General features: G+C 41.5%; 2 protein-coding genes across 2 annotated transcripts; both read right to left on the minus strand.

Annotated features, from left to right (window-relative positions):
* Positions 1-2,166: 2,166 nt before the first annotated feature.
* LOC104641156 (vitellogenin-2) lies at positions 2,167-23,164 on the minus strand. Its single transcript, XM_075759064.1, has 31 exons — positions 23,031-23,164; positions 22,795-22,943; positions 22,041-22,191; positions 21,767-21,924; positions 21,506-21,671; positions 20,498-20,623; positions 19,932-20,150; positions 18,739-18,956; positions 18,481-18,578; positions 18,061-18,185; positions 17,871-17,972; positions 17,121-17,240; positions 16,845-17,034; positions 15,012-15,105; positions 14,714-14,899; positions 14,022-14,166; positions 13,684-13,906; positions 13,418-13,593; positions 12,378-13,025; positions 11,841-11,891; positions 10,848-10,937; positions 9,541-9,753; positions 9,309-9,451; positions 8,765-8,903; positions 8,092-8,227; positions 7,464-7,650; positions 7,056-7,147; positions 5,828-5,925; positions 4,932-5,091; positions 3,368-3,529; positions 2,167-2,489 (listed from the first exon to the last, which is right to left on the minus strand). The coding sequence occupies exons 1-31, from the start codon at positions 23,079-23,081 to the stop codon at positions 2,371-2,373; spliced, it is 4,935 nt and encodes a 1,644-aa protein (XP_075615179.1). The 5' UTR covers positions 23,082-23,164; the 3' UTR covers positions 2,167-2,370.
* Positions 23,108-25,942, minus strand: LOC142602823 (vitellogenin-2-like). The gene is made up of 5 exons (XM_075760570.1): positions 25,873-25,942; positions 25,738-25,758; positions 25,481-25,632; positions 23,756-23,991; positions 23,108-23,192 (listed from the first exon to the last, which is right to left on the minus strand). The coding sequence occupies exons 1-5, from the start codon at positions 25,940-25,942 to the stop codon at positions 23,108-23,110; spliced, it is 564 nt and encodes a 187-aa protein (XP_075616685.1).
* Positions 25,943-27,311: the final 1,369 nt, after the last annotated feature.

The following is a 27,311-nucleotide window of genomic DNA, read 5'->3' on the forward strand; positions in this document are numbered from 1 at the left end:
CCCTGCTGCTGCAACGAGGCGGGATCACCTGTGCTTCTGCTCCAGGTGTAGGCAAAACTGGATGGCAAGGGCTTTGCATTTGGGCATTTCTTTATAGAACTGAACCCTCTTATTTTTCTTGACCATTTCTCCAGTATGTCACAAACGCATTCATCTCCCAGCACGTCTCCCCGTATGCTCACAGCCTTTTCATGCTTTGTATTTCTTTGAAAGATATAACCTGAATTAAAACCAGAAAATTTAAAAAAAATTTTTTTTTTTTTTAATAAATTCTAAGAAAACTGTGGGGTGATGAACAACTTTTCTATGTCTGGGACCGGCCCTGGACAGCATTTCCCCCGAGCTGTGCTCGGCCCTCTCCGCAATGGCAGTAGGGAGCAGCAGAGGCTGGCTGAGGCATCCCCACAGCCCTTTGCAAGGTGGGCACCCACGACCCGCAGCCCCCCGCAGCCCCCTGGGTGCTCCCGCTGCCACCGTGGTTGGGTGATGCTCACCCACGGGTTTCCCGCCAGGGTGTCACTGCTGAGCTCATCACACCCCTCGCATCCGAGTGCAGGGGCTGGAAGACGAGAGTCCCTCCAGAACCGTGTGCCAGCCTCAGCAGGTGGGCAAAGAGGAGCCCCACCGGAGCTGGGGGCTCGTGCCAGAGCCCCCCACAGAGCCCAGCGCTGGGGGTCATGCAAAGCCCCGGCTTCTGCTGGATCCGGCCCGGGGTTACCCAGGAAGTCTGTGCTTCCCATCACCGCTCCGTGTGACTTCCAGGCAGGCAGCAAACCCCCCAGCTCACCCCTTTCCTGCTGCCGCCACGCAGTGCCCAAGCACGGCCTGCCATCAGCTCCCCATCCCTTTGCAGTGCGGGGTACCACAACAGCATTTAAACTGTATATAACAATTATGTCTGTCTTTCAGACGTATTCCTTTTGGTACTAAGGACATTACCTTTCCAAACTATAAAACTCACGTACGTGCATCCGTTGAAGGCACCAAAACTGCTGGGGAAAGCAAAACGACACAGTTTTTACAGAATGTTCTCAAGTGTTTTCAAAAACTGGCCAGCGATTACCTCTCCACCCCTTGTGGTCATAGGTAAGTGCCGTTTCTCTTCTTTGATTTCTACGGATTTTAAGAACCACTCCATTCTCTTTTAATTAATTTACTGATGATCTACATTTTTAACAACTCAGTAGGATCACACTCTGCTTTGCATTAACAAACCTAAATATAAAAATGAATGTTTGGTCAGACAGTAATAAAAATAGCTGGATGCATGTGTATTAATTGGGACAACACTAATGAACTAAGGCAGGTAAACCAAGTACAATTTCTATTGAAATTTGTGCAAAACTCCTGATGACTTCAGCTGCCAACAATCTCATTGACATCAATGGTTATGTTTGCACCATCTCCTAAGGCAGCTCTCTGAAAAACAAATTCGCCCAGCACGCATACTTGGCCTGCAAGCACAGCCTTAGGGGCAAGCAGAAAATATCTTCCAGATCCGCTGGAATCCTTTGGGCTCCAGCACTCACAGCAGGCGAGCACATCCCTCTCCGCACCCACGTGGACCCGCAGTGGGTGGGCAGGAGGCAGAGCCCACCTGCTGATGGTGGCCACAGCGAGGGCTCATGCTGGGCACGGAGGCTGGGGCGTCTCGCCCAGAGCACAAAGGTCCGGCTCTGCTTCGGACCCTTTGGCAGGCGGCATATTTGGGCAACTCCACCGTGTCCTCTTCAAAGACCCCTGATTCGCACCATCTTCTCCATGTGGTGCGTCAGGAACATGACGTGGTCTTGACTCCCTCTGAGCAGCCCTGGCCGGTGGCATGAGGTTCAGGCTTATTCGCTGATCACGCTGTTCCCTACGCAGCAGTGACACATCGTTACTGCAAAGCACCACTGCTGCGTTGCTGCTGCACCACGCAGAGGTGATCAGTTCCTGCTCCGGGTGCACAGGATCCCAGCACAGGGAAAACAAGCGGGAGCCTGGTACCACAGCTTCTCCCGCACTACGCAACCCATACCGCCGATGAGGCCTGACGCAGACACGTACCTGCTGCTTGTAGACTCAAGAAGTCTACAAAATGGGGGGTGAGGAGAAACAACACAGAGCTTCTCTTTCCATAACCAGTGAAATAAGAAAGCCTTCAGCAATTTTTCCATGCATGGATTTATTACGAAATCAGATATTTATGGGCAATCATAACAGTTTCTACAATAATAAAGTTTAATACTTTAAATTACTTGGGAAGATTCCACAAATCCTTAAACACTTAATTTAGTATCTCTGTTATCCCTTACAATGAGTTTTCTTATGCCACATAATAAAAACATTAAAGTGTTTCTGTTCTCTCCTGTGCTGCAATGTACAGCTTCATGCACTGCAGTCTTCGTTCTCACAAGAACATGCTACGTGTGCATCAACAGTGTCCTGCATATCCTCTGACTTCTGGTCAAACTTCATCTGTTTGTCTGTCAGGCTGGTAGCCGAATCTGATGGGGAAAAAGAAATGAAAAATAAATAGTATACTTCGGAAGCAGTTTTGCAAGGTACAGCATTTACCATGCACTAGTCATTAATTACATCAGGCTTGGCTTCTCCTCACTGCCTTACATATTTATATTTGTCTAAGTCACGCAAAGATGTTCCAGGAAACCCACTTAATTAATAAGCCTGTTCTACCTTGGAAACTACTACTTCTATGTAGAATTTTATTAATAATACATTTAGGAAAGGATACTGTGATCTTAAAGAAGAAACAAACTTGGAAAACAGACGTGGACCTATCATCTATGTAATCTATATCTATCTAATCTCTTAGAATCTACAATATACCTATAAAAAAGACGTCCTCCTACATCACTGTGCTGGTGTGCAGGAATCCTGTCCACACCTGCCCTTCTATTGCCTAAATCAGCTCAGTGAAATAGGATCATGCCGAAAGGCAGCAATATATAAAAACCTACAAGGTGGGGATCCCCGTTTCAGGGTGCTGCACATGATCAGATGTGGCTGAATCCCCTCACAGCCTGCAATACAGTTTTTTAGCTGAATCACAGAGTTGAGCGTGCTGTTACCCTGCCCTTACCCTGTTAGATCAAAGCACCATGAAGGCGGGCTCCATTTAGGTTTTAAATGCCAGTATAATGAAAAACACAGTAGAATTACAACAAAGAAACATCTCTCTAGCTGAAGAAAATTTTAGATATTAATGAAAATAGGGAAGATCTTCAGTCAATACAGCAGTAAGTCCATCCCTACCTGTGGATATGTTGGATTATTCATATGTTTAAGTGGAATACCTGAGTCAAGGCACAATCTATTTAGACTTTTGTGCAGCTCCTATTCAGTAGGATTGCTGTTGACTTACCAGCTGGGAGACAGTGGAATCCAACAGTGACGGGAGTAGTCTTGGTGGCAGAGCATCCTTTCACACAGCGCAGCACGGGCTCTGTAGTATAGCACTTGGACTCTACACCTGTGAGCTGAACTGTCTTCTCAAGCTTCACAAACGAGCGTCGCAGTTTGCAGGCTGTAACACAATCGTTGGCAATAGTTTACGTGCTTGTGTACAAAATCTTCAGGTCTCCCCAGACTGACCCATCTGCCGATGTCGACAATTTGCAAACAAATTTCCTCTATGAAAACTATATTTTGATCATAAGGAAAGCAGTATCCCTGACTGATAAACTTTTCAAATCAGATAATTAGATATGGAGCTACAGAAAGTTAATTTCAAATGCAACTGCTTTGTTCACAGATTAGCATGTAGAAACATAGTCTGATATACTTTCTAATAAACATTTTGCAAAGTAAACTGTCTCACAGAATAACTGCAAACCCACATTCGAAAGCTTTGAATATTCAGCAATAGAAAGAAAGGGGGGGATTTCTAAACAAATATAAATAATCACTAAAGAATTACACTATTACCACTGTCATTCAGACTCAAAATTGCTGCAGAGCAAGACCAAAAGTCATTGCTGCCAGCCAGTAACACTGATCTTGTTTTGGATCCCCAGTACAAGCAGCTACCAGGGTGTGAGAAGCTAAGTGGACCACAATTTATTCCTGACTATAAGCTTTATTCTCTAAAATTCCAGCCGTTTCCACCGCATGTTAAATGAAAACACACGCGGTCACCACCAGCCCTTGGAATATTATTGTGTACATGCCCGTAGACTCCATATCCCTCGAAAGCAAGCTTGACGCCCAGTATTCTTTACAAAGACACAGCTGACTAAGAGCTGATGAACAGCTAAACATGTAGAAGCCCTCTCCAGGGAGCGAGGAAGTCCTTCGCACCAGGACGCGTCTTCCTTACAGAGGCAACGTGCCTCTTCTCCTCACAGCACTGTGGCACACTGTTGCATCATAACCTCAGCTGGGGGCACCGAGCACATTGTAAGATCCTAATCTACTGAAACACTTAAAATGCAGCTTCTTTTATTTCAACCGTGTAATTAAGTCCCTGGAACTGCTCATGCGCTGGAAATACTTTGCTCAACAGGTTGCACTGGTTCAAAAATCAGGTGGTCAGCCAAGGTAAAATAATTAATAAACCACATCTGATTTTTTTGATGATCAAATACTGGCTGGAAAATGCTGTTGTGCTTAAATCAAAGCATTCTGTGTGAATTTAACCTCTTACGTTTTTTTCTGATCTTCTAATACACTTCAAAACTGAAACATATTTTATTTCAGCTTGGTTATTTAATTTCAACTGAATTGTGGGGTTTTTGCTTGTTTGTTTAACTTTTAATTTCTTATTCCCTTCTGAACAAATACTTTTAATACTTAATATAACTTAATAATGAATCCTTTTAAAATGCTTTTTTTTCAAAACATTTACAGATATAAAACTTTCTAAATAAATTCTGCATTTTCTATACAACTGCAGTAATATTACATTAAATTTATCAGAGCTTGCATACCTCCTGTACAAGGCTTTTCTTCCAAAATCCAAGAATGCCCAAAGCTCACTGCATCTTTAGCTAGATATCCATTGGGCATCCGATATTCCTGTTCACATTCTGCATCATATTTTCCACATATTCCACACATTTTCCCTGCCATCCATAAAGCAACTTGAATCTTCGGGGGTAAAAAAAAAAAAAAATCAAAACCATTTCAAGTTAAAAAAATAATAGCTATGGATCAGATTTTTTTTGTGTAGGTCCCGTTCAGTATAACTTAATGCACAAACATTTAAAATCTCTTCACTAAGAATTCAAAAGGGTCTGACAGTCAGATGTCAAACTCCTGTGGTGCTGCAGCCTTTAAAACCTACTGTGCCAGTCTAGTATCTTAAATTAGTAATAATCTAGACTATTACTATGCTGAAGCTGTTGTCTGATGGATGTTTTCATAGTATAGGTGGTAGATACGGTATGGTTTACTGATGTCTTATGTTCCTGTTTCACATTCTTTTTAGTGCAGCCTCTAAAGCATTCATTCCTCTTAAAAGAATGGCTGCGGTTTTGCTGATTTGAAAAATTACACAGCTGTAAGAACAGTGGACAGGAGCTGAAAACTCATTTTTCTTGCAAACGCACTGCTGGCTCAGGGTGTGTATGCTCACGGGCCCTCTTCCCAACACACACCTCTACTGCAAGAATGAGGTGGTTTTGTCGGTGAGAGATTCTCACTTCTGCTCAGGAACAAAGAGCAGGACCATGCAACCCTGTAGCGTCACCTTCCCTTCTGGGTTTTTTGGGCCCTGCACACATTTGGCTTTGCCACTGTATACTCTTGCACTCACACATACAGATTTAAGGGAATCCTATGGAAATTTCTCAACGCTCAAGCTCACGAAGAGGAAGAATGATACCTTGAACGTGTATCCATCAAAGTACAATTTATCAATGCCATAGGCTGGGGCAACAAGTACAAGCCCTTGCTTTTCACTATGGATCCACAGAGAAGCACCTGGAATAAAACAAAGTAAACCAAAGCAAACCCAAACCAAAACAGACCCAAACTAGCTTCTTTAAGAAAAAAAAAGAGCAACTGTCATAACTCTAAAATGTTCTTTTCCTTGAAATTCCTCAATTGTTTTATACAGGAAACAAAACGTACAGCAAAACAATATAGAAATGTGCATGTAAAGAAAATAGGTGGTCATAAAAAGTTGGAAAACAATTTTAATGATCACAGAGTTATTAATTTTTCTCTTTTTTTTCCTTTTGATTATTAACATATTCATATTTATTTCTAGAAATGATTACAGAGCTGTCTGTAATATCTGTATAGTTGTGCGGCTATACGAAGCCCTGACTACCCTATAATGGAGTAAGGAAATACAAAGAACACCGTGACTGTCACTGGAGCCATTTCTAGCACAATTATCACTTCCCGAGTACATAATAAATAGGACAGAGCTCAGCTCCAGCAGATGCTAACCCAATTTTAGCAAGACTTAGCCTGATTTGTGTACTGTAGCTCTACAGTCAAGAAACACCTGCATTGTGTATAGCCCCTGACTGCATAGCACAGAATGAAACAAGGTCCTCCTGTGGCCTTTCACAGAAAAAAACCTATTCCTGCTTCGAAAGAAGCAAGCAGGCTATTTACCAGTTCTCCATCTTTATTCCTAGCAGATTTCAGAATGGTAGCCAAATTTATACCTACAAATCAAATTAGGAAAAATATAGATATACAAGTGTGGTGAATTTTAGAAAAGCTCTACTTCAAAAAGTTTTAATCAAGCAAGATTTTATAGTATAACCAAAACACTTCTCAAATTTGAGAACTCCAGCAGGAGCTGCAGTAATGCATGAAAAGGACGGATATTCGTGATAGTTATATCCTGCTTAGTTTGGCCACTTCAAGAGCTTCACACTCTAATCAGTCTTTCTAAATGTTCCTATGCAAGTGAGTAAAATACATATTCTTGAATATTAACCTTACAACCGAAGGTAGAAATACTTATTGAATAAAACTAATAAAACTGATGGAATCTCTTTGATAGATTTTTTTTTTTTTTTTTTTTGGCCTTTCTTTCTTTCTTTCTCCTAAAACATAGGTGAAAGTGAAACAACAGATGCTACATCACTTACCAGCAGATCCATATGAAACATTCGTTGTGGGACTTGCAACCCCATCAACCAGCAGTTTCACCTGTCTGTTCACAGGACGCATATCGATTTCACTGTTAAGGAGAAATTGATTCCTATGACATTCACACACATACAGTGACAAAGGCTTTTTCCTGCTCTCTAAATATCACTGGTCACAGCGTAAGCTCATTTCAACTACTTAAATTACATCAGAGGTATTCTGGTCACCTAAGATGCAGGATAACATCATCAGCATCACATTCAATATACATGGGAAGTAAATAAGGGAAATGCTGAAATCCCATGGGCTGCTGACTGTTGCAGTAAAGCTCAGATCCAAGCTCCTCTCAGGTTAAGTGTGAACGATGTAGTCCCTCATACTCCCAGCACTTGGCAGGAGTTACTTACTGACTGCCAAGCTTGATGTTGATTGCTTTCAGGTTCAAAGCTTCGTCAACATTCCTCATCATCACGAGGAACTTAAGGTCTGAGCTGCAATCCTGAGCCAAGACGTGGTAGCAGTTTGCTGGCATCGTGTAGTTAAACTGAACTCCGTTAAAGGTTGTGATCTTGTTGTGGGAAACCGAGCAGTAAGCTGGTTAAATAAAATGTCAGTGAGTATTTGCTTTTCCATAAAAGAAAGTTATTAAATGGCATGTTTTATTTTTAGTGCTGTATTATTTTAGCTTTATATTTTTTTTCCACTATGTGATATTTTTATATGGATTACAGGGGCTTTTGGCTACTGAGCACCCAGAAATTCTAAAAAAGGCATGGAAAATATACTTTATCTAACAAAAAATAATTGCCAGAAATTTTAAATGTTATCAATTTAGATATTGGTATCTCGATCCCTGAAATGCTGATCATTTCTGTACTATATGCACAATATTCTCTCCCAGTTGAACCATCCTCACATTATTACAGCACATTTCCTAATTAATTGGAGACAAATAATCCCACAAAAATTCAGAAGGTGCTCAAATAATTTGGGAGACTGAGGACATCATGCTTCTGAACCAGACTAGACCCTTACCTTTCAAATTCTCAAGCACTGCAGAGGGGGCTTCAGCAAAGACGTTCCAGATGGGAGGCTGCAGCTCTGAAGCTGGTATCCTCGGACCTACAGGGAGTGACAGGGGAAGCCTCATGGCTTTTTCATAGAGGATCACCTGGAAAGGAATTCAAAAGTACATTCAAAACACGCTTGTGCCAGCTCTTCACAGGAAACAGCTGAGATCAGCTTTTCCTCCTATTTGGAAATCGATTTCAATTTCTTCTACTTTGATTGACAAAGACTTTATGTGAACACAACTCATCTGACTCATTGTCCATGAGCTTTTTACTTTGGCTTACAGGTTTCGCTCATGGTGTGGGTCATCATTTAGATATTATTTGGCAGAGAATGAATTACTCCCCCCTTCAAAGGTGGTTAGATGAACACTGACGGTGCTACTACAGATCGAAATGCATGTCGTTAGGAGTACCCACATCATTCCCTTTTCCATGAACAAAATCACTCTATAAATAATTCTTGGATGTAATATTAAAAGGCTGAAAATAAACAAAAGCTGCTTTCATCATTTGCACCCAAACTGGTGCTTACTTAATTTTTCTGTCTCAGAATCAACCCACTGTAATTAAAATGCAATAGTCTCACTTTCCTACTAGGAAAAAATAAGAGGGTGATAATAATATTTCATAATTACATCAGGAAGCTTGATAACAATGTCACATGTCCTTGGAGAAGTTAGAGCCACGATCACCCTGGCTTGTCGAGAAGGATTCTTGTCCATTTTTTCAGAGAACCCCAGCATAAATGCAGCCCCAGGGACAAACTTGTAAAACCTTCAAATATTCAAATCAGAAAGATCTGGTGAAATAGAGAAGCAGAGAGCAGCACAGATCCCAACCAGGCTGCCTCACATCGGTGGGTAAGTCAGTCGCAGGCAGAGTCTTCAGGCTCACTGGTTAGGTCCCCATGACCACTCTCTGCTTTACTGATCAAATGTTCAATGAAAGGAAGGATCTGTTCCTCAGTTTTCAGTAATTATGTCCAGTATAAAGAATTACTGTACATTACAAAAGGATGGCTATGATCTCCCGCTCAGCTTTTATGTCTGAAGGCAGTACTCAGATCAGAGAACAAAAGAATAGCCTGTACTTTAAATAGTGGAACCTCATGGGTGGATGCTGATTTTTATCAGTTGGCCAAATATCATGAATGAGTGTCACTAAAGACTAAAACCTCACCAGTCTGCTATGCATCTGACACTTGAAGGAACTTTGGGCCACTCCAATTTCACTTGTACGGCAGGGTGGGCAGCAAACCGCCCGGTTACCAGCTCAGCAGAAATCTTGTAGTCCTGGCAATTCCGGCCCCATTTCAGGTAAGCCTATAATGGAGAGAGAAACGGTCCATCTTTAAAGGCACATGGGTTTCCTGCGATGCATACAGCTGTATATAACTGGTTTTGAGCCTTACCGCTGCCTTGTGAGCGTTGAGGACTGAAGCATCGGCACAGAGCTTCCACTTGCTTGAATCTGTGAGGTTTGACACAAACACCTGCACCCGGGGCTTGAGGGAGTCAATATCAGCATATACCACGAGCTGGAGGCCTCCTATCTTCTTATCGTTACGAATGCCATGAAGAAAAACAGCTAATACTGGCGTTTTAACATCTCCCAAAAACTTAGGCTAAGAAGAAGGGGGAAAGGTTTGCAAAGAATATCATTATAAAAGTGTTACCATGGAACATTTTAGATGCACGATCTAGATGGATAAATGGAAAATAAGCAACTGAACTGCATATATACAGCAGCATATGTACCACACTTATATACAGGCCTATAAACTCTCATGCTTATGTCTTTAATGTGCATGTGCCTCGTGCATGCACAGAAGGATTTCATCACTGTATTTTTTAGGAGCCAAAATTTGAACCATTTCCTGAGCTACAGCTGATACCATGGAAATATTCATATCATTAGGATACAGTAATGACTGTATGATTTGGGCTTCACTGTTAATACCCATACATTTGTGCCTGTGAATGAAAGTGGTTCTGTGTGACTAACACCATCAGCTGTCAGTTGCACTCATCACTCATTCGCACAACAAGAACATCCCCTAGCCAGTGTCCTCCTGTCTGGTTGGTTTGTTGGCTTTCACCTCACACTTCAGCTGTGAGCTCTGTGGGGCAGGCAGGTTTTGTGTTTGTGCAGCAGTCTAGCACAAAATACAATCCAGGATGTTGTCCTCAACATCAAGAACCTCCCCTCTTTACAGCAGGGCCTTAACTGCACTCTGACCTGCAATTCCTTCGTTCCGTCATTAGATTTCACTATCATTTGCCCCAGAGAGGAAGCCTGCACACATCAGACTGGGTGGTGGCGAGGAGCCAAGGTGCTAAATGTCACCTCTGGAGCATGCCTTACTGCTGAGGCTCCTCTTAACCTCGGCCTGCACCACCAACATCCTTGCGCTGGCACTGCAGCACCTCAAGTTCCCTACTGGCTGCAGAGGTCACAAGATCGGTCTTTGCAGGCATCTGTTGGGTGGGATAGCCATGAGGGAAGGGTCGTGGTGTAAGCAGGAAAGATCTTCACCTCACTGCAGAGGAAAGAGTGTGTGGGAGCTATGGTGTGTGTCTCACTCTTGATTAATACCTGAGACCTGAGAGGTTGGTATTTCTCTCTTCCCATTATCCTAGCTGTACAATTACTGCAAGCACACGGCCACTCTGCCATTCATCCAAGCTATCGAAAAGCCCTAAAAATGATGTAACTAACCCGGGAAGCAGCTCGAGATGAGGCATGACTGGATCTGGTAGAAGAGTAGGTGCTGCTAAGTTGGTCAGCTGGGATTTTCCTTTTTGGGAACTGCAAGAAGAAAACACATCATGATCAGGATGGTAACTTAAAACATGCTTGAAAAAATTGCACTAGGCAGTGCTGAAGAATACACTCATGGCATTTGGTGCTGGTAAACTTGCATTCCAACCCTGAACAGCTCAATGACTTGCAATATACTTTGCTCTGCTTACTACACGTGATCTAACTCTGAAAAATCTTGTTTACACAAATATATCTGACCCCTCAGAAGAGACAGCTAAGGAACATGTCTAGATGAGAATTCCCTGTGTGAAAAAACAATGGACCAGAGCAAGACAAATTGAACCAGCCTCTCAGTTCAACACGAAAGACCAGAATCAATGAATTCTAATTCTGGAAGGGCCTGATCAACTGAAGGACACACTGAATGGACCAACTGAATGGACACACAGCTGAACTTTTTACTTTCTGAGGAACACTAATATCAAGTACACTGCTCCTGACTGGCTCACACCCTAGTAAGAATCTTCTGCTGAACTAAAATACTATAAAATAAGGTACCCTCCCATGTTTGTCAGCATCACTATCCTGGTGTGTACAACAGTGATTCCAAGCCAAGAAACCAAGTGATCAAAGCCAGTCAAATGACCTAAGCTCTTGATGGTAGGATCTTTGTTCCTCCAAAGTGTGTGTCCCCAGTCCCTTGTACTGCTTTGGTAGGGCTTTGCATCTATACTTTGCAGAGCCACAAATGGCATCATGTGCACAGCACAAAGAAGAACATAGCTGTCTGTCTTTACACATCTCAGAAGAACTGCCACAGTTGATTTGATGTTCTAAATGTTATCAGTAATGTAATTTTCCTCTAGAAAGACAAGAAGTTGCCTTTAAGGTTTCCATTTGACTTATGACAGATTCCATACTTAATTTACTGAGGAAAGAAAAACTCACCTCTTGTCTATGCGCTGATTTAAAGCGATACTGATAAATCTCATGATCTCCCTTTGAAAATGATAAAAACAAGAAGATGAAAAGCCTCAGAAGAAGAGAAATGCTGCAATTACATTGAAATCTGAGCACTTGGGATTAAGTAAGGATTTTACTAATTATCATTCATACCTAGTTCTGCATGCGTAGTCACAAGCACATAATGCAAGATTGGAAGTAGTTTATATAAAGCATTAGTGTTCCTACCACAAAATTAAGACAGAAACAAGCAATACATATTGACAGAATTTGCAAAATTGGCAAAAAATTATTCCCTGCCTATAACAAAAGTTTCAACAAAATTGTGGAAACTTTCAAGATGCTTGGAAGTAGGCATCTGAACCAATGATTGCAGGTGTTTGCAGAATAAATTTTGCAAATTTATATTGCTAAAGTTTACTGTGTCAATTCAATTTCCTGATTCACGATGCAAAGCCAGCTGCCATCAGGAGTGTGATTCACGACCACTAGCAGCACCAGTCAATTTACTGGCAAAGTTACCCATATTTTGGAATACGTGCTGCTGCCACCTTCCAGATGTCCTGAACGATGCTCACGGCTATGCTGACTCGATGACTCGCTGCTGCTGCTACTGCTGCTGCTGCTGCTACTGCTGCTGCTGCTGCTACTGCTTCCATTCAGAGACCTTGAGTGATGCCCATGGCTATGGTGACTCAATGACTTCCTGCTGCTGCTGCTCCTGCTACCTTCACTGCTGCTGCTACTTTTGCTGCTGCTGCTGCTACTACTACTGCTCTTGCTGCTGCTACTGCTGCTGCTACTTTTGCTGCTGCTACTGCTGCTGCTGCTGCTCTTGCTGCTGCTACTTTTGCTGCTGCTGCTGCTCTTGCTGCTGCTACTTTTGCTGCTGCTGCTACTTTTGCTGCTGCCGCTGCTGCTTTTGCTGCTGCTGCTCTTGCTCCTTGCATCTTTGTTTCTCACTTGCTTTACTTGATCATTCTCATCTTCATCCACAGCCTTTTTACGGTCAGGAGGAGCAGCAGATGAGGAGGAAGAAGAGGAGACAGTTGAGGAGGCAGAAGATGAGCCGGAGGGATTTTTTGCATTGGGATCTGTCCCAAGCTCTGTTAGCATAGTGTTTCCTTTCTTAGAAGGTCGCTTCTTCTGGTGCCGTGTTTTATTTGCAACCTGTGAAAACAGTTCAAAGAGAAGTGCAAGAGAGGAGATACATCTGGTTCTGTATTTACAAAACAAAACTTCTCTGGGTGTCAAAGTTGCTCAGATCAGCCTTTCAAGGAACAACTTCCCTGTCTCACTCACTGGAGAAGCTGCAGAACTCCCTTACATCCACTCCGCCCAGCCAAAATCTACCCCAGCACAGAGGACCAGGACCAGCCCCAGCTGGATGCATCCCTAAGATCAATCCCTGCAGATGTAGCACCAGCTGACAGGCCTGGCACTGGCACCTTTCAAACTAGCTCCATCCTTGCTGTCCTGTGCCAGCTTTCCACACTGAACTTCAAACCCTTGGCTTCATTTGTGGGAAAATATTCCACCCTCTGATGCTCAAAGTCTCTTACCTTGAACACGTTTTCAATGCCTAGAATCTTCTTCAGTTTAGCTTGAATGTCCTCATATGGAGATGTCTCATCCTCTTCCTCAGACTCCGAGTTTACCACGTGAATTATTTTGGAAGCTGCTCTGGATCCTGCCTGAATCTCCAGCTGAATTTTGTCAATATCAGCATCTGTAGGAACTACACACCAATTGCACACATTAGAAGGTTATACTACTTCAAATAGCACCAACAAACCTAAGACAACAAGGCTTGTGCTCAATATCGTACCTGGCATCAAGACTATTTTAGCTTCATGTTCTCCAATTAATCTGTGCAAATATGTATTTTTTAGGAAACTGGCGTCTTGGGACCTTCTGGAAAAGCAGACTTGACAACCAAGACGATGCAGTTTGACGCAAATATCTCGTTTATGAGTTTTTCTTCCTGTGCCACGACGAAGATCCTCTGGAGAGCTATAGGCATGTTTCCTTGGCATGCTGTCAGCTCCTTGCTACATTGGAGATGGGTATGTGAATACCACTGGGAGCGTATCAGAGGTAAAACTGCAGGCATGTGCAGCACGGAGAGGATAAACAGGACTTTATGAGCAAAAAGGAATAGGTTACCATTGGGAAACCTTCACTGGAATCTCCCTCTGATGGTTTGAAAGGTTCTTCTACAATATTTGATGAAGCATCTTCTGGGAGAATTGAGGTCCTCTTTTCAACGCCTAGTTCTGCTATATTTCTTGATACAGCAAAAGCCTTATGTCTGTCAAGATATGCACAAAAAATGTTAAATTGTTCCAGCCCTTTGTCTTTGGACTGAATGAAATATGTCCCTGTCGGTATCATGTGACAGCACAGAGATATGTTGTTTGAACATACGGATTGTATATGCAACTCTAAGTATAATAATATTAAAGACAAATAAAGAGTTCATGACAAACATCAGTTCCATATATCATCAAGGTTTCACAATCTGGATAAATTTAAACAAATTTAAAAAAAAATGAAAGGCATTCATTTAAAAATAAAAATTAACCCTCTACAAAACAATAAAATAATAAATAAAAATTAAAAATACAAAATAATAATAAAATAATAAACAAATTAAAATAAAAATTAAACACCCAAATAATTTAGGTATCTTTTGACTTTTAACTCCCCTATTTCTCTTCCTTGCTCTTTATCCCAAAGGTTCTGCTACACAGTGAAAAGTCACCTTGCCTCTCTAGAAACCTCCATAAGAAGTCAGTGAATAGTGAACTTTGTAAGGTTTCAGCAACAGAAAGTATTCTGAAGTAATGCTACTGTACCTTCCAACCACTATCTCAGTTTCCTCACGGCATGGACTTGTTTCTATCTTAATATTTTTCAGTTTCACGTCTATCTTGGCATCAAACTTCATTGGCAGTCTCGTCAGGACCTTGCCTTGAATTTCAACAGCATGTTGGAAGTACTCTGTGTTGACACCCATTGTGGCGACTGTATGTACGTATAAGCTGAAACAGAGCGAAGTGGTCAAATGTAAGAAAGGTGCTCTTATTTAACATGTGGTTCTGCCTTTTTATAAGAGACCTCCATCATACCTAAAGCCTTAGAAACCTGCCATACCTTGGGTTTATGTCAGACCGAATCTGCATGGTGGATTCAAGCAACTGGGAAGGTCTGAAATCTCCAGTTAAAGGAGGGGTCATCTTTCCATCAACTGCAAAGAACATAACAAGATTTAAAAATGGTAAAAATGAAAGAAAGGACTTGAATATAACCAAGAAACAGTATTCAGGAAGAGGCCGTATTTTTGTTAATATAACAATCCTGGCTGGAAAACAAGACAGACTTTGGGACACATGAGATCTTTTCGAGTCTTGAAAATACTGAAAATACACAAAAAGCTTATTCTGCAGGCAACGTATTGAAAATGAAAATAGAAATACAATAAGAAGATGAAGAGTTGACCCAAACTGAAAGTTTGTTGATTAGTATAACATTAAATTCCAGAAATGTGAGGAACCAGAAGACAGAGTGAAATGTGGGCAACCAGGCTAAACAAACCCTGCTCTCTAATCTTTCCTCACATCAGGTGTGAACACCGTTATCATACAGCAGACCCAAAACCAGACATTGTACTCCGGAAGCAGCCTCAGATGTGCTAAATAAAGGGCGAGATAATTTCCATGCTGGCTCTGCTCTGTTGCAGCCAGTGATGCAGTTGGCCTTCATCACCACAAGAGCACACTGCTGATTCACTATACCGGCTTGTCCTCCAGGCCTCCCTCATCTTTCTCTGCAAAGCTCCTGTCTGTCTGGGCATGCTCAGCCCATACACTTGCATGGGATACTCCATCCTAGGTGAAGGACTTTGCATTGCCTTTGTCTAATCTCCTCACACTTCCATCAGGCCATCCCCTCCAGCCTGTCAGAGTCCCCCCAGGGTGGCAGCCTGACCCTGTGCAGTACAGTGACTGCTCCCACCAATGCAACATCATCATTGAGACAGATTTGCTGACGGTGCCTTCTTTTCCAAAATTTAGATTGTTAAAAGAGGCAATGAACAAGTGCTAACAATGGAGGAACGTTGCTCATAACAAGCCATTAATTTGACTTTCATCTGTGGACTAATCGGAGATCAGCAGTCCAGATAGCCTTCACTCAATTTGTAGCCCATCCATCCAATCCATGCTGCCCCAGCTTGGCTACAAGGATGTTATTTTAATGAAAAAAATTAAAACCACCCACAAAACAAGGGGCAGTGGTTCAAAGATCTTATTAAAATAAACTAACAAACCAAAACCCAAGAGCAGCGAAGAGTGGGCACATATGAGACTTCTACAAAGAGCACAAGTACCTGTAGTTCACCCTTCATTCCTTACACAGTATCAGCAATAGGAAGGGTCAGCTTTGCCTAAATTAAAAGTCTAACAAACAGTATGAGCACTGAGTTAACTTCTTGATAAGTATTCGTACTTGCACATTTATTCTTTTAAAACAAAACTGTCTCTCTTCACAAGCCCTCTTTTCTTCCTGCCTTCTCTAGTGTTACTGGTAGTTCTCTTTTGATTGTCTTCTATTTTCTTCCCTGTTTAATTCACCACTGAATCCTGCTTAGCTTGTGTGTGCATCTCAGGAGCCACCGCTTCTGCCCATGTCTGCAGTCAGCTCCCCGTGCAGCTCCTGTTTTTGCTGGCCTTGAATGCTGTCACCTTTCTCTCTTTGGTTTCTCAGATTCTGACCTCATCTCATCTGTCTTCAATTCAGTCAAAGATGAGGCAGAAATCAACTGTGTCCAGCTTCTCATCAAACATCTTCACTAGGTCCCCTCAACTACAAAAAATAGTTCTTTTTCTAACTTTCTGTTTTTCCACTTCTTTCTCCAGCCCCTCTTAGCCTGTCCCTCTTGACCCATCCTCAGAGCTCACACAGCTGATCTCGTACTTCCCAACTTACTGCTGACTGCTGCACGTGCCAGAGCAGTCGTGTATGACCCGTACTCCAGCGGCAGACCGGTGCAGGTAGGAACGATGTATCGCAGCTCTCCCAGCCACACCGGCTGCGTCCATTGTCCTGCAATGCCACTGCGGATTTGGCTGGCAATTCTCTTCATCACTGTGCTCCTGTCAGCAGGTTCTAGCACAGTCTGCAGTAAAACAGAGACCCAAGAGGTTGGGATATAGAAGTACAACGGTGTCAAATCTTGCAAAGAAAAGTAGGGGTCCCTGGTACCTTCATAACCTGATGCAGGACTTCCTTATTGATGCTGATGTAGGCCAGCTCTTGGCCAAATAGTTTCAAGTAGGCTGATACCAAGGGGGTTTCTGTTGGCAGCTCCTTCCATCCCAGCAGCTAGAGAACACAGAAAGAAACAAGCAAAGCTCCTTAATGCAACACTTTACAAATGGTAATTCAGCAAGGTGATCAAACCCATCACTGACCAAGCTGCAATTTTCCATTGCTGCTTGCATTTCTTTGCTGCTTTGTAAATAGCACAGTGTCATTAATTCAGACTTACTCCCTGTCACTGAGATGCCCACAAAAAGCCTCCCGTCTGGTGTTTTGCATTCCAATGCAATAATATTTACGCAGAAGGTCTGGGCCATTAGGACCACTAAACCCAGTTGGAAAGCACAGCAACAAATCACCTTTTCTCTTGAAGACAAAGGTATATTCTTGTAAACTGAGGTAGATGAAGGGAGGGAGGAGGAAGCCTACCAGGCATGAGACACACACGGTGCTGCAATGCTCGCTTGCCCCCTCCCGTGCTCCTTCTGCAGCTATACATGAGTTGGGGAGGAGGCAGGGCCAGAGCCAGAATTTGCAGAAGCTATCGCAACCATCGCAGGAGTGATGTCCCCTGCGGTCCCACCGCAGATCTCTCGATCTCTCTCTTTTACCTTCTGAGACTTAACTAGTACAAGAAGCCTCACTAAATACCCCTTCATATAACCCACACGTTGCGTTACTGAAAATACCTACAGCTTTTCCAATCTCCTTTATCTTTTTGTATGTGGGATATTCAGCAAAAGGGATATTTTGTTTCATGATGACATCTGTGAGGCCTTCCACGCGGACACCAACCTACCAAAACAGCATGAGAAGGAGAATGAAACTTTGTGATCAATTTTAATTTTAATTTGCTTTATTATTGATTTAGGTAAATATTTACCTCCACCAAATCAGCCACTGACCCTGCAGAGTATGCCGTCAGCTTGGAAAGTATTGCTGATGGGAACATCGTTCCTGGGCTGTTCATAACAAAGACATCTCCAGCAGCACCAACTTTATAGTTATCTATGGCAGAAGTAAACAAAAGACACATATTTTTTCTAACCATTCTGCTTATCATTCAACATCGTATTTCTGCAGCTTTTTCCATTGCCAACTCTAAGATATATCATTACATAAATTTTAACTGTTTAGGCCCAAATTAATAAATGGCTATTCATGCACTTTTAAATAGGTGACTGTCACATGTAATACAATTTCTTATGAAATGCAGAGTGCTGTATTTCTCCAAAGAACTCAGTGTCTTTTAAGAATAGATTTCTGAAGGGAAAGTTCCCCAGTCTGAAATGCTTTTACTCACCAAAGTAACCACCGATACGTATGACCTTGCTATACCGATAGCTCAGCCTGTCCAATTTGGGGGCCAGCAGCTTAAGGGCGATATTGCAAGCTGAAGATCTAAACAAAAGGAGAAAGGTAATAATATCCAGAAATAAGCTGCGCCCCATCAGCATATAACTGAATTCAGTTTGTGAGCAGATGCAGTGCTCACTAATGAGAACGTAACGGAACTTATTTTTCGCAGAAGATCGCCCACTTTGTTCCTGTCTCTACTTACATGTTGTACATGTATGGCAATCTGCTCTTCGACAAAGCTTTCATGTGGGAATACACAAAACTGGCCACTTGCAAATTGCTCTCCTTCATCACCACGTTAGCTATCGTTGTTATTAAAGGAAGGGCAGGCCTTGTCTCGAAGATAACAGTGCAAGCCATCATTCGCACTTCGGGGGGAAGCGACTGGTCTGCAAGGATCTGGATGAGATATCCCTGCACCTGCAGAGAGGAAACACAGTGTCTGGAACTACCAATAATTGAGATTTTTTTTGCGCACTGGATCCACATGTAACCCACAAGAAATATGGGAGAGGTGGTCGTTATCCCTGCAGAAAAGTTTCCCGATCTTTTTCACTCCGTAGTTCCACATCATTTTATTCAGATAACTGAAGGGGCCATGGAGGAACAGCCCCAAGGAGCAGGGCTTGCACTGAATCTGAAATAAATGTCCATGTATCAATGTATGGGATCAACCCACCACAATCAAAAAGACATCAGCATAGCTTTTTGCATTACTGACATTCAAAGATCAGTGAATACTTCAGAAGAAACAACTGTAGACAATAGGATAGATTCATTTTTGGAGTAACCCCACTGATTCGGTGAGCATGCTTCACTATCTTAGACCACTTCTAAAATGGGAGCTTCAGCAGCTCACCAAAGGCAGAATGAGGGGATGCTGTCCCATACAGCTCCTATACGTGAAATGCTGGAGTCTTGCCTACGCTCACCACGCCAGCAACCTCAGCCGGAGGTCAGTGGTGACTCACTCACCACTTTCCCTTAAGGGAAGGGTCTTGAAGAGGCAGCGCGAGGTCGACATTTTGCCTGGGAGGTCAACAGAAAGTCTCTCTCTCTCTCCTCTTGACTGTCAAGGCAGGTTAAATTGTATGTCTGATTTTTAGGTGGCTAAATTTCCGCCATATATAACTAGTACAGGATTTAATTGGTTATAACAGATAACTAAAGAAACACCGCTGATACCCTTCCGGGAGCTTCCTCCTAACTAATAATTATTACAGCTTAGTAGAAAACATCAGCAAAACATAAAACTGTATTGTGTTGTTCTTAAATATAATCCTTTTTTTTTTTTTAAACATACTGAATCCACAGACATACCAGTAAATTCGTTATCCTTACAGTATATATTCTCTAATTCACTAAGTAAAGAAATCCCTGACAGACCCTACTTACTGTTTTGGGGTCCTTCCAAGCTATTTTTCTGAAGGCCATTATGGCATCAATCTGAACGTGGATGGGGATATCAGAAGCACCAGATGAAGATATGGGAAGGAACTTCAGGATGCGTTTGATGCTGGCTGGTTCTCCCATGTTACCAATGCACTTCAGAGCTAATTTCATTTTGTCTTCACGGCCCCTGCTGATGGCTTCATCTGCCAGGTCATGGATGGGCTAGAGACAAAGCACAGTTCAGTCTTTTCTTCCTAATGTATACATTGTCCACAGTGTTCCCCTTACTCACTGAAAATCCTACGACAATATAGCAACTGGTTTTAATAAAAATCACTCAGTGATGGCTTCTCTCAGGATTTTACCTTACGACGTGAAAACTGCGTTTTTCAACAATGAAGCAAATATCTACATTAGTAAAATGATTTATTGCCTTTGTCCCAAAGGAGATCTATGAAATGTGTATTTGCAAGTCCAATTGCCATTTATATACTGTATCTTAAAAGCATTAAGCTAATACAATGAACATTACTAAGTTATTAAGAATAACCTGAGAAAAAGCCACCCACCTGAAGAGCTTCTTTAGGACAAGCTGAGGTCTGAGAACAGAATCTATTGACCACAGAACTGTATCCCAAGCAGGCAACTTGCTGAAGCGTGGGACTTTTCTGGATTCGAGAACTGGTAATTAAATCCTGGAGAAAAAAAGGGGGAAAAGAATATATTTAATTTGGTATTTAATACAATGCTGGACATAGCTTTCAGAGCAGGAAAATCATCAGAGCTTATGCGGGGGGAGCAATTTCAGAATGATTATTGTTCACATCCAAACAAATTAAATCACCTTGTAGGTATTTTATTTGCAAACGTCACTTAGGAGCTTAATTCCCCACTAGTTTCAATATAATTAAGCATATATATCTCAGTTTACGTAGAACCATTTTTATTTTCCTCAACTGAGCATAACATTGAAAATACAAAGATTATGGGTAAACATCAATCTATAGATGGAATATCCTTAGAACAATGTGTAACTCAATTATATTAATGATGCATTCTCACATCATATCCTTTTTTTCCTAGCTGAGAAGAATAATATTGACTAGAGATGGGAAAAATCCTTTTCAGAATGAATGATTCGCTATCATGTCAAAATATTTGATGTTTGCACTAATGCTTTCACTTGCAGTTCTTTCTAGTTTATAGGAATAGTTTGCAATTAAAAGAGCTATTCAAATGACATAACACACAAATCACCATTTGTTTCAGAAGAGATTGAAGCAGGCAAAGTTTGTCTGTAGAAAGCATGACATATGATCCCAGCTAACTAAAATGGGCATCATTCTTAGAAGCTGTTATGCGAAAGGGCTTTTATAGTAAAGTAGCAAAATGAAGACACAGGACTGTGTCTCCTCTCATATATGGAACAGCAAAAGAAATTAATGGTTAAACATTTGCATAAAATTGGTATACAAGAGAGGAGCATCCAGTCTCTAATATACTTCATAATCAAAAGTTGTTACCAATTATCATTCCTTTTGTTATGAGACAGGAAAGATTCACATGGATTTACTCACTGCTGCTATTGGAACAGTGTGTTCATCAGCTTTCATTAAATGGAGAGCAAAAGAAACGCTTAAAAGAGCCTGAATGTAGTTAAGGTCATCATTGCGAATTCTGTTCTTAATAAACTTGAGTGCTTCGGTGGTGCCTGTCACAGAAACCGCACTCAGCAGCCATCGCCTACAAGCAGGTTAAAAAAAACACAAACACCTTAATTTTAGCTGTCAATTCTCAAAAAATGGAAAAGTTTATTATAAGTTGATAAAACAAAATACCTGTAACGGGGTTTATCTGAAAATTGTCTCCATATGGACTCAAGAGTATCAGCGCTTGCTATTCGGCAGAGCTGGACGAGCTCCAAGAATCTGTATGGAACATCATCGTGGAAATCTTGTTGGTTATGCAGGACTATGTGCTGCAGTGTTTCTGCTATCTGTTACAAAACACAAGAGAGAGGGCATACATAATTAAATCCTGTGCAATTCATGATCGTTACTCTTACTAATGTTTTGATTAGGAAGGCCATTTGAAGACCTAGAAATGCTATACCCGTTGCTCGGGGTTTTTCGTCTTGATTAGCTGCAGTGGCATCTGTGGCAATGCTGATGGGAAGTGGTAACGAAGGCCTCCGTAGCTCTGCATGGAAATGTCCGGGGCGCTCCCCCGTTCGCTTCGCACTTCAAGCAAGGTGAGCTGTTGTCTGTCAAGAGACAAGTGCCATGGGAGGAATTAATTAGCTCTCTTCCTCCATCCACCTTGGCTGTTTGTTAGTTCAGTGATACTGCGATGGGATCAGTTTTACTCTTTAATAATTTTTCTTATCACAGTAAAATCTTACAGTTTGCTAATGGATAAAGCCTTCCAATTGAAACAAAATAGTATTAGAGTTATCTACAAGGAAATAATTTCTGAGGAGGAGCTAAGCCGCTGTCTTCTGGATGAGAGCTACCACCTCAGTGTAATCAATGATCTTATTTCTATGTGTACCATCTTCCTCCTGACACTACGTCACAAATTAGCCTTTTTTCAGGATAGAGTAGTAAAGTTGCATTCTTATGGTATAAGCAAGCAAAAGAGCTTTTTTCCTTTTCTTCCATATCATTGTAGTGCCAAGTTCACCAGTGTACAAACAAAGAATGGTTCGTTGAATTTTTAGGAGCGTGGAAACCTCAGGTATGAGTACCCACAGCTTTAGCCAACCGCTGTGGAGGTCAATTCTCATTTCACTTCAACTAGGGGTGAAAGGGACTGCCGGAATCTACAATTACTCTCACTTTGTGAAGCAAGCCCTTGTCCCACCTACCTTGCTTCCATGACAGCAACACCGGTAGGTTCACTGAGTGGTGAGATCTGATACACCTGCTGCGACGCCACTTCTGTGATCAGGGTACCACTGTCTGACTGCTTCAGTTTGTAGGAGAAAGCCGCAGTCCCTTTTACGAGCCTTCCTTTCTGGGGGAGGACAGAGAGACTCAAAAAGTGACTGGGAACAGAATGGGCATGCTTCTAGTTAGGAAGATCTTTCCATGTCTCACGTACCATCACATCAACAGGACAAGGATAGATGTAAGCCATTCCAACACTCTTCATCACCTTTTCCTGGCAATTATTTTGGTCTACAGTTTTGGTAACAGAGACTCGGCTGTTCTTCCTGTCTTCCTGGATGACGTACCGTGTATGGCAAACACCTCCGATTCCAGCCTGGCAGATCGACAGAGATAACGAGACTTCCCAATTATATCAGAATTTCACTGCCTGAGAAGAAGTTTTTCTGATCAAAGATTCTGTAGGAGGGTAAGGACCTACTGAAGAGTCTTAATTATTTTTAAAACCTGTTACCATTACTCACAATTAATCCTATTGAACTAAAAAGTAGACATGTGAATAATATTCAGTCAGGGGATGGAATTTAAAATTAAAAAGTAATCCATTAATTAACATCAACAATGAACAGAATGGATCAAGTAGCTGTACCAGGGAAGCCATAGGATGAATATATTCATAGCTAATAATTCTTTTTTCTTTAAAGGGTTGCATTTTATATCTTAAAGACAGACATCTAAAAAAATCCAGCATAGATAGTTCATTCCAACATATATGCACATGCTTTCTTCTGTAGGAATGAAAATTGACTTTTTATGATGATGAATGCTTGAAAGTAGATGCAAATAAACAGAAACTTGAAGGAAGAGCACCTAAAGAGGACACATCCTTTCAATAAAGTAGTTTTAGAATGGAAAAAACAAACCTCTTGCAATTCATACACATTCTGTGACTTTTTAATGGTTATCTGCATCATGTTCAGTATTCCTCTCACTATGTTAATGCACATATCAGGGCAGTCTTCTGGGCCATAGATGTTTCCAATCCGTCCACTATTGTACTCAAACTTGAAGGGCCGGGTAAAACACGAAGAAACCATCTGGGTGATTTTGGAAGATCGAGTAAATGGGTCCCTGGGCCAGATGCCATTGTATTCCTCGAATTGTGGAGAGCGGATCTGAGAGGAAATTAAGAAAAGACATTTATTTGAATAAAATTACTTTGATACTAAATATGCAATCAGATTGGAAGAAATTAAAATAATCACTACTTCAATATGCTATCCCTCCAAACATAGGCTTAGAAATTCATACAGCAGTTTATTCTTTTGTCTCTTGCTTACACTATTGTAAAACCAGTATAAATTCTGTGGGCTCAGCAGTGGTTTTTTGTCTTACAGAAGCAGTTAACGTATCACTATTATCTCCCAGGGACATTTTAAACTTGCATTAACTCTACAGGGAGAAAGGCTAATTCAAAAAGTAATTAAAAAATTTAATAAAATTCTCCCTATTTTTTTTCAGCCTTAAAATAAATATTCTGCTGTAGGTGAAATTTAGCATTTAAAAAGTTTACATCATTTTAAGTGTCAAAAAATACAGGTTTGGAGTGTTTCATTTTAACTCATCCCCTTCCAAATTTTTTTTTTTTAACTAAAATAGTTGCTCTATTTGATCCATATTTGTGAATTGCTTAAATCAACCTTTTTTTTTTTTTTTATAATGAACAATGTATTTATAAACTTCCCCCCCCCCCCCCCCCCAAGACACAATGTAAATCAGAAGCAATTTCAGTAACTCTGGCAAAGTTACTGCCAGTTGAGGTGCCTCAGAGCCCAGCCTGATGCACACCACGTAAGAACGTCAGGATGAAGACTACCATGAGAAATGCAATCCCTTGCCCATCATTTTGACATCTTCCCCTCATCTATGGAAGAAGATCTACAGCTCAGCTACAACCAGTGAGAGCTCTATCACTCAACTCAGTGCCCAAAAAAAGCAGCTCTGATTTGTAACTAAACAGACAAATAAAAGTATTTTTTCTGAAACATATTTATTTCGGATGAGTCAGGTCCTGTCTCTATTGATGTTGGCAGAGGCATGATTTCACACATACAGATTTTTTACTACATGATCCAAACAGTAAGTATTATTACTTACTCCTTTTTGATACCTTTCATTTTTTAATCTTTCTTTTATCACTTATCACTTTTTATCTTTAGCTTTAATCACTTTTTAAGTCTACATTTATTAATTGCCTGCATGACAATGATTTTACATACCCAAGTCCTGGCTTCCCACAGAAGTTGGAAATGTGCTGAGACTAGAATTAAATCTTAAACTCAGAGCAGGCTTGAGTGCCTTGAGTTGGAAATAACCATTATCTAACAGAACCCCTGATTTTGGCACCTCTGTTTCCGACACAAAGCCTTGAGGAACACCTGCTACGAACAATTTCCACAACAAACATGGGTAAGTGACTGGATGCGACATCACTTGTCACTTCTGAAACTTTAGCTTGCAGATCATTCTCTGACATCTGCAGCACTAAATCTCCAGTCATGTTTCCTGCAGCTTTCCTAAACCACAGATTAATTAGCCAGACGCAATTATGACTGTGATTTATAGTTCACTGTTGCACGGTACGTTTGGAAGAAGACACGGTACCTTGAGGAGGTAAGCGTTCTCTGACAGCTCACTGATCTCTAGTTTGCAGCTCAAGCGCACGCCGGCTTTGGCTAAACTCTTTTCTTGAAGCCCATTCAAGACCCAGCCTTCATAGCTGTACAAGTGGCTCTTTCTGCCACTGAATCCAGGGTCTGCGGGGAATAACAGCCATTTTCACAACGCTCGCAAGCATCTTCTAATGAATAGAAATGACAACAATGCTGCCAAAAGAAGGTTATAGAAGTAAATGTACTTACCAATGTCAAACTTCTGGCTACCTGCAAAAAGAGATGGAGAACCAGATGAGTAACATTCAGTCTAGATCCTGTTATTGCCACTGAACTTAAGGAAATTTGGGGAAAGGGAGATGAAAAAGGGATATATAGGCTTACCTACAAAGGTGAGCGCTAGTGCGAGTATGATTCCCCTCATAGTGAAGGTGAATGGGGCACTGCTGGGCATGGTGAGACTTTTATGGAAGGAAGCCCAGGGACACGTGGCTGCGTTCTGCTGAATTCTCAAGTTTTTTTATCAGTTTATGTAAACACTTCCCTTTTTGCAATCATACCTTCTCTCCAGATGGAATAACAGAAATCAAGTTGTACCTTGACATCTCACTGATTTTCTCATATAAGCCCTTTACTGGATTGTTTAAAAGTTTCTACTCATCCTAGTAAAACATTTTTACTAGGCCATTTACAATAAATTTTACAACAAACACGTTACTTAATTTCCTAGATTGTGTCACAGGTATACTGCTGGCATTTGGTTCTGCCACAGATAAGGTTGATTTTACCCAGGTTATGCTGACCTGGCATCTGACCCAAACTGTTATCAAACTGATAGTGGCCCAATTAAGAGAGTCAGTGTCATACATGTTAACGGCGTTCTTTCTCTTCCCTCAGCATCCGTTTACGGCCACCCCTGTAAACAGGAGATGAGGACAGATAAACCCTTGCTAATCTTCTATCATATGTGCACCAGAGTGCATTTAACATCCTGAAAACCCATATAAGTGGAAAATATGTATTTATTTAAATAAATCAGAGGGTCAGCATGTCCTCTCAGCTCCGGTCACACTGACCAGGAATATTTTTTAAATGAACAACGATTTCATAAGCGATCTGTAAATATTTTATCTTCCAAGGTAAATGACAGCTAAACATGAACAATTAAAACTCACAGAGGCTCTTAGCAGCAAAGCAGGGGGAACGGCAGTGCAGGTCAGCTAGAACTTTTGCATTTCCTAAGGAGCCAAATACAGCACACAGCCAAGTACCTGAACTGACGTAGGCTTGCAGCCAGCTTCATCGCTGATTTACATTAGCAGCCCAGGAACACATTCACTAAGTGGTCTGTTCTAGAAACGTCGGGGGCATGGAGGCAAGTGGAGATGCACAAATCACACTTGCCCTTTTTGAGCACGGCAATAGATAGGAATGAGTTCTGGTCAATCCCCCCAAAAAGTTACACAGTCTTCCAAATTGAGCTGGCTGGCAGCTGGATCAACAACAAAACAAAACAAAAAAAAGCAAGAAAAATGCACAGGGGCTTCTGAGCTGGAGGGTATTTCTGGAGGGGTAATGTCAAGCAATATAATAAACTGTGGGCTTTAAAGTCACACAAAGAACATGAATCTGATCCTAATTCAATGTTTACAACATGCTGGTTATTCGGTCACTTTATTTCTGTTCCCACAATACCTAGGGTTATAAGATTAACTGCAGGAGTGTGATTTGTGGCAAACACTATTTTAACAACCACAAATGAACATTTATTTTCTATTCCAGCAGTTTCTACAGCCTGACTCTAGCAACTGCTTTTCCTGAGC

Source organism: Balearica regulorum, chromosome 8 (assembly GCF_011004875.1).
Source record: "Balearica regulorum gibbericeps isolate bBalReg1 chromosome 8, bBalReg1.pri, whole genome shotgun sequence".
In the NCBI taxonomy this organism is placed as follows: domain Eukaryota; kingdom Metazoa; phylum Chordata; class Aves; order Gruiformes; family Gruidae; genus Balearica; species Balearica regulorum.

Coding starts and splice junctions, on each gene's coding strand:
- LOC104641156 (XM_075759064.1), bottom strand. CDS start 23,081: ATGAAGAGTGTTGGAATGGCTTACATCTATCCTTGTCCTGTTGATGTG. Junction 17,035..17,120: donor TCCTGCATCAGGTTATGAAG/GTACCAGGGACC, acceptor GTTTTACTGCAG/ACTGTGCTAGAACCTGCTGA. Junction 9,754..10,847: donor CATCTCGAGCTGCTTCCCGG/GTTAGTTACATC, acceptor CCTTCTTCTTAG/CCTAAGTTTTTGGGAGATGT.
- LOC142602823 (XM_075760570.1), bottom strand. CDS start 25,942: ATGCCCAGCAGTGCCCCATTCACCTTCACTATGAGGGGAATCATACTC. Junction 25,759..25,872: donor ACTAGCGCTCACCTTTGTAG/GTAAGCCTATAT, acceptor CTCTTTTTGCAG/GTAGCCAGAAGTTTGACATT. Junction 25,633..25,737: donor TAGCCAGAAGTTTGACATTG/GTAAGTACATTT, acceptor TATTCCCCGCAG/ACCCTGGATTCAGTGGCAGA.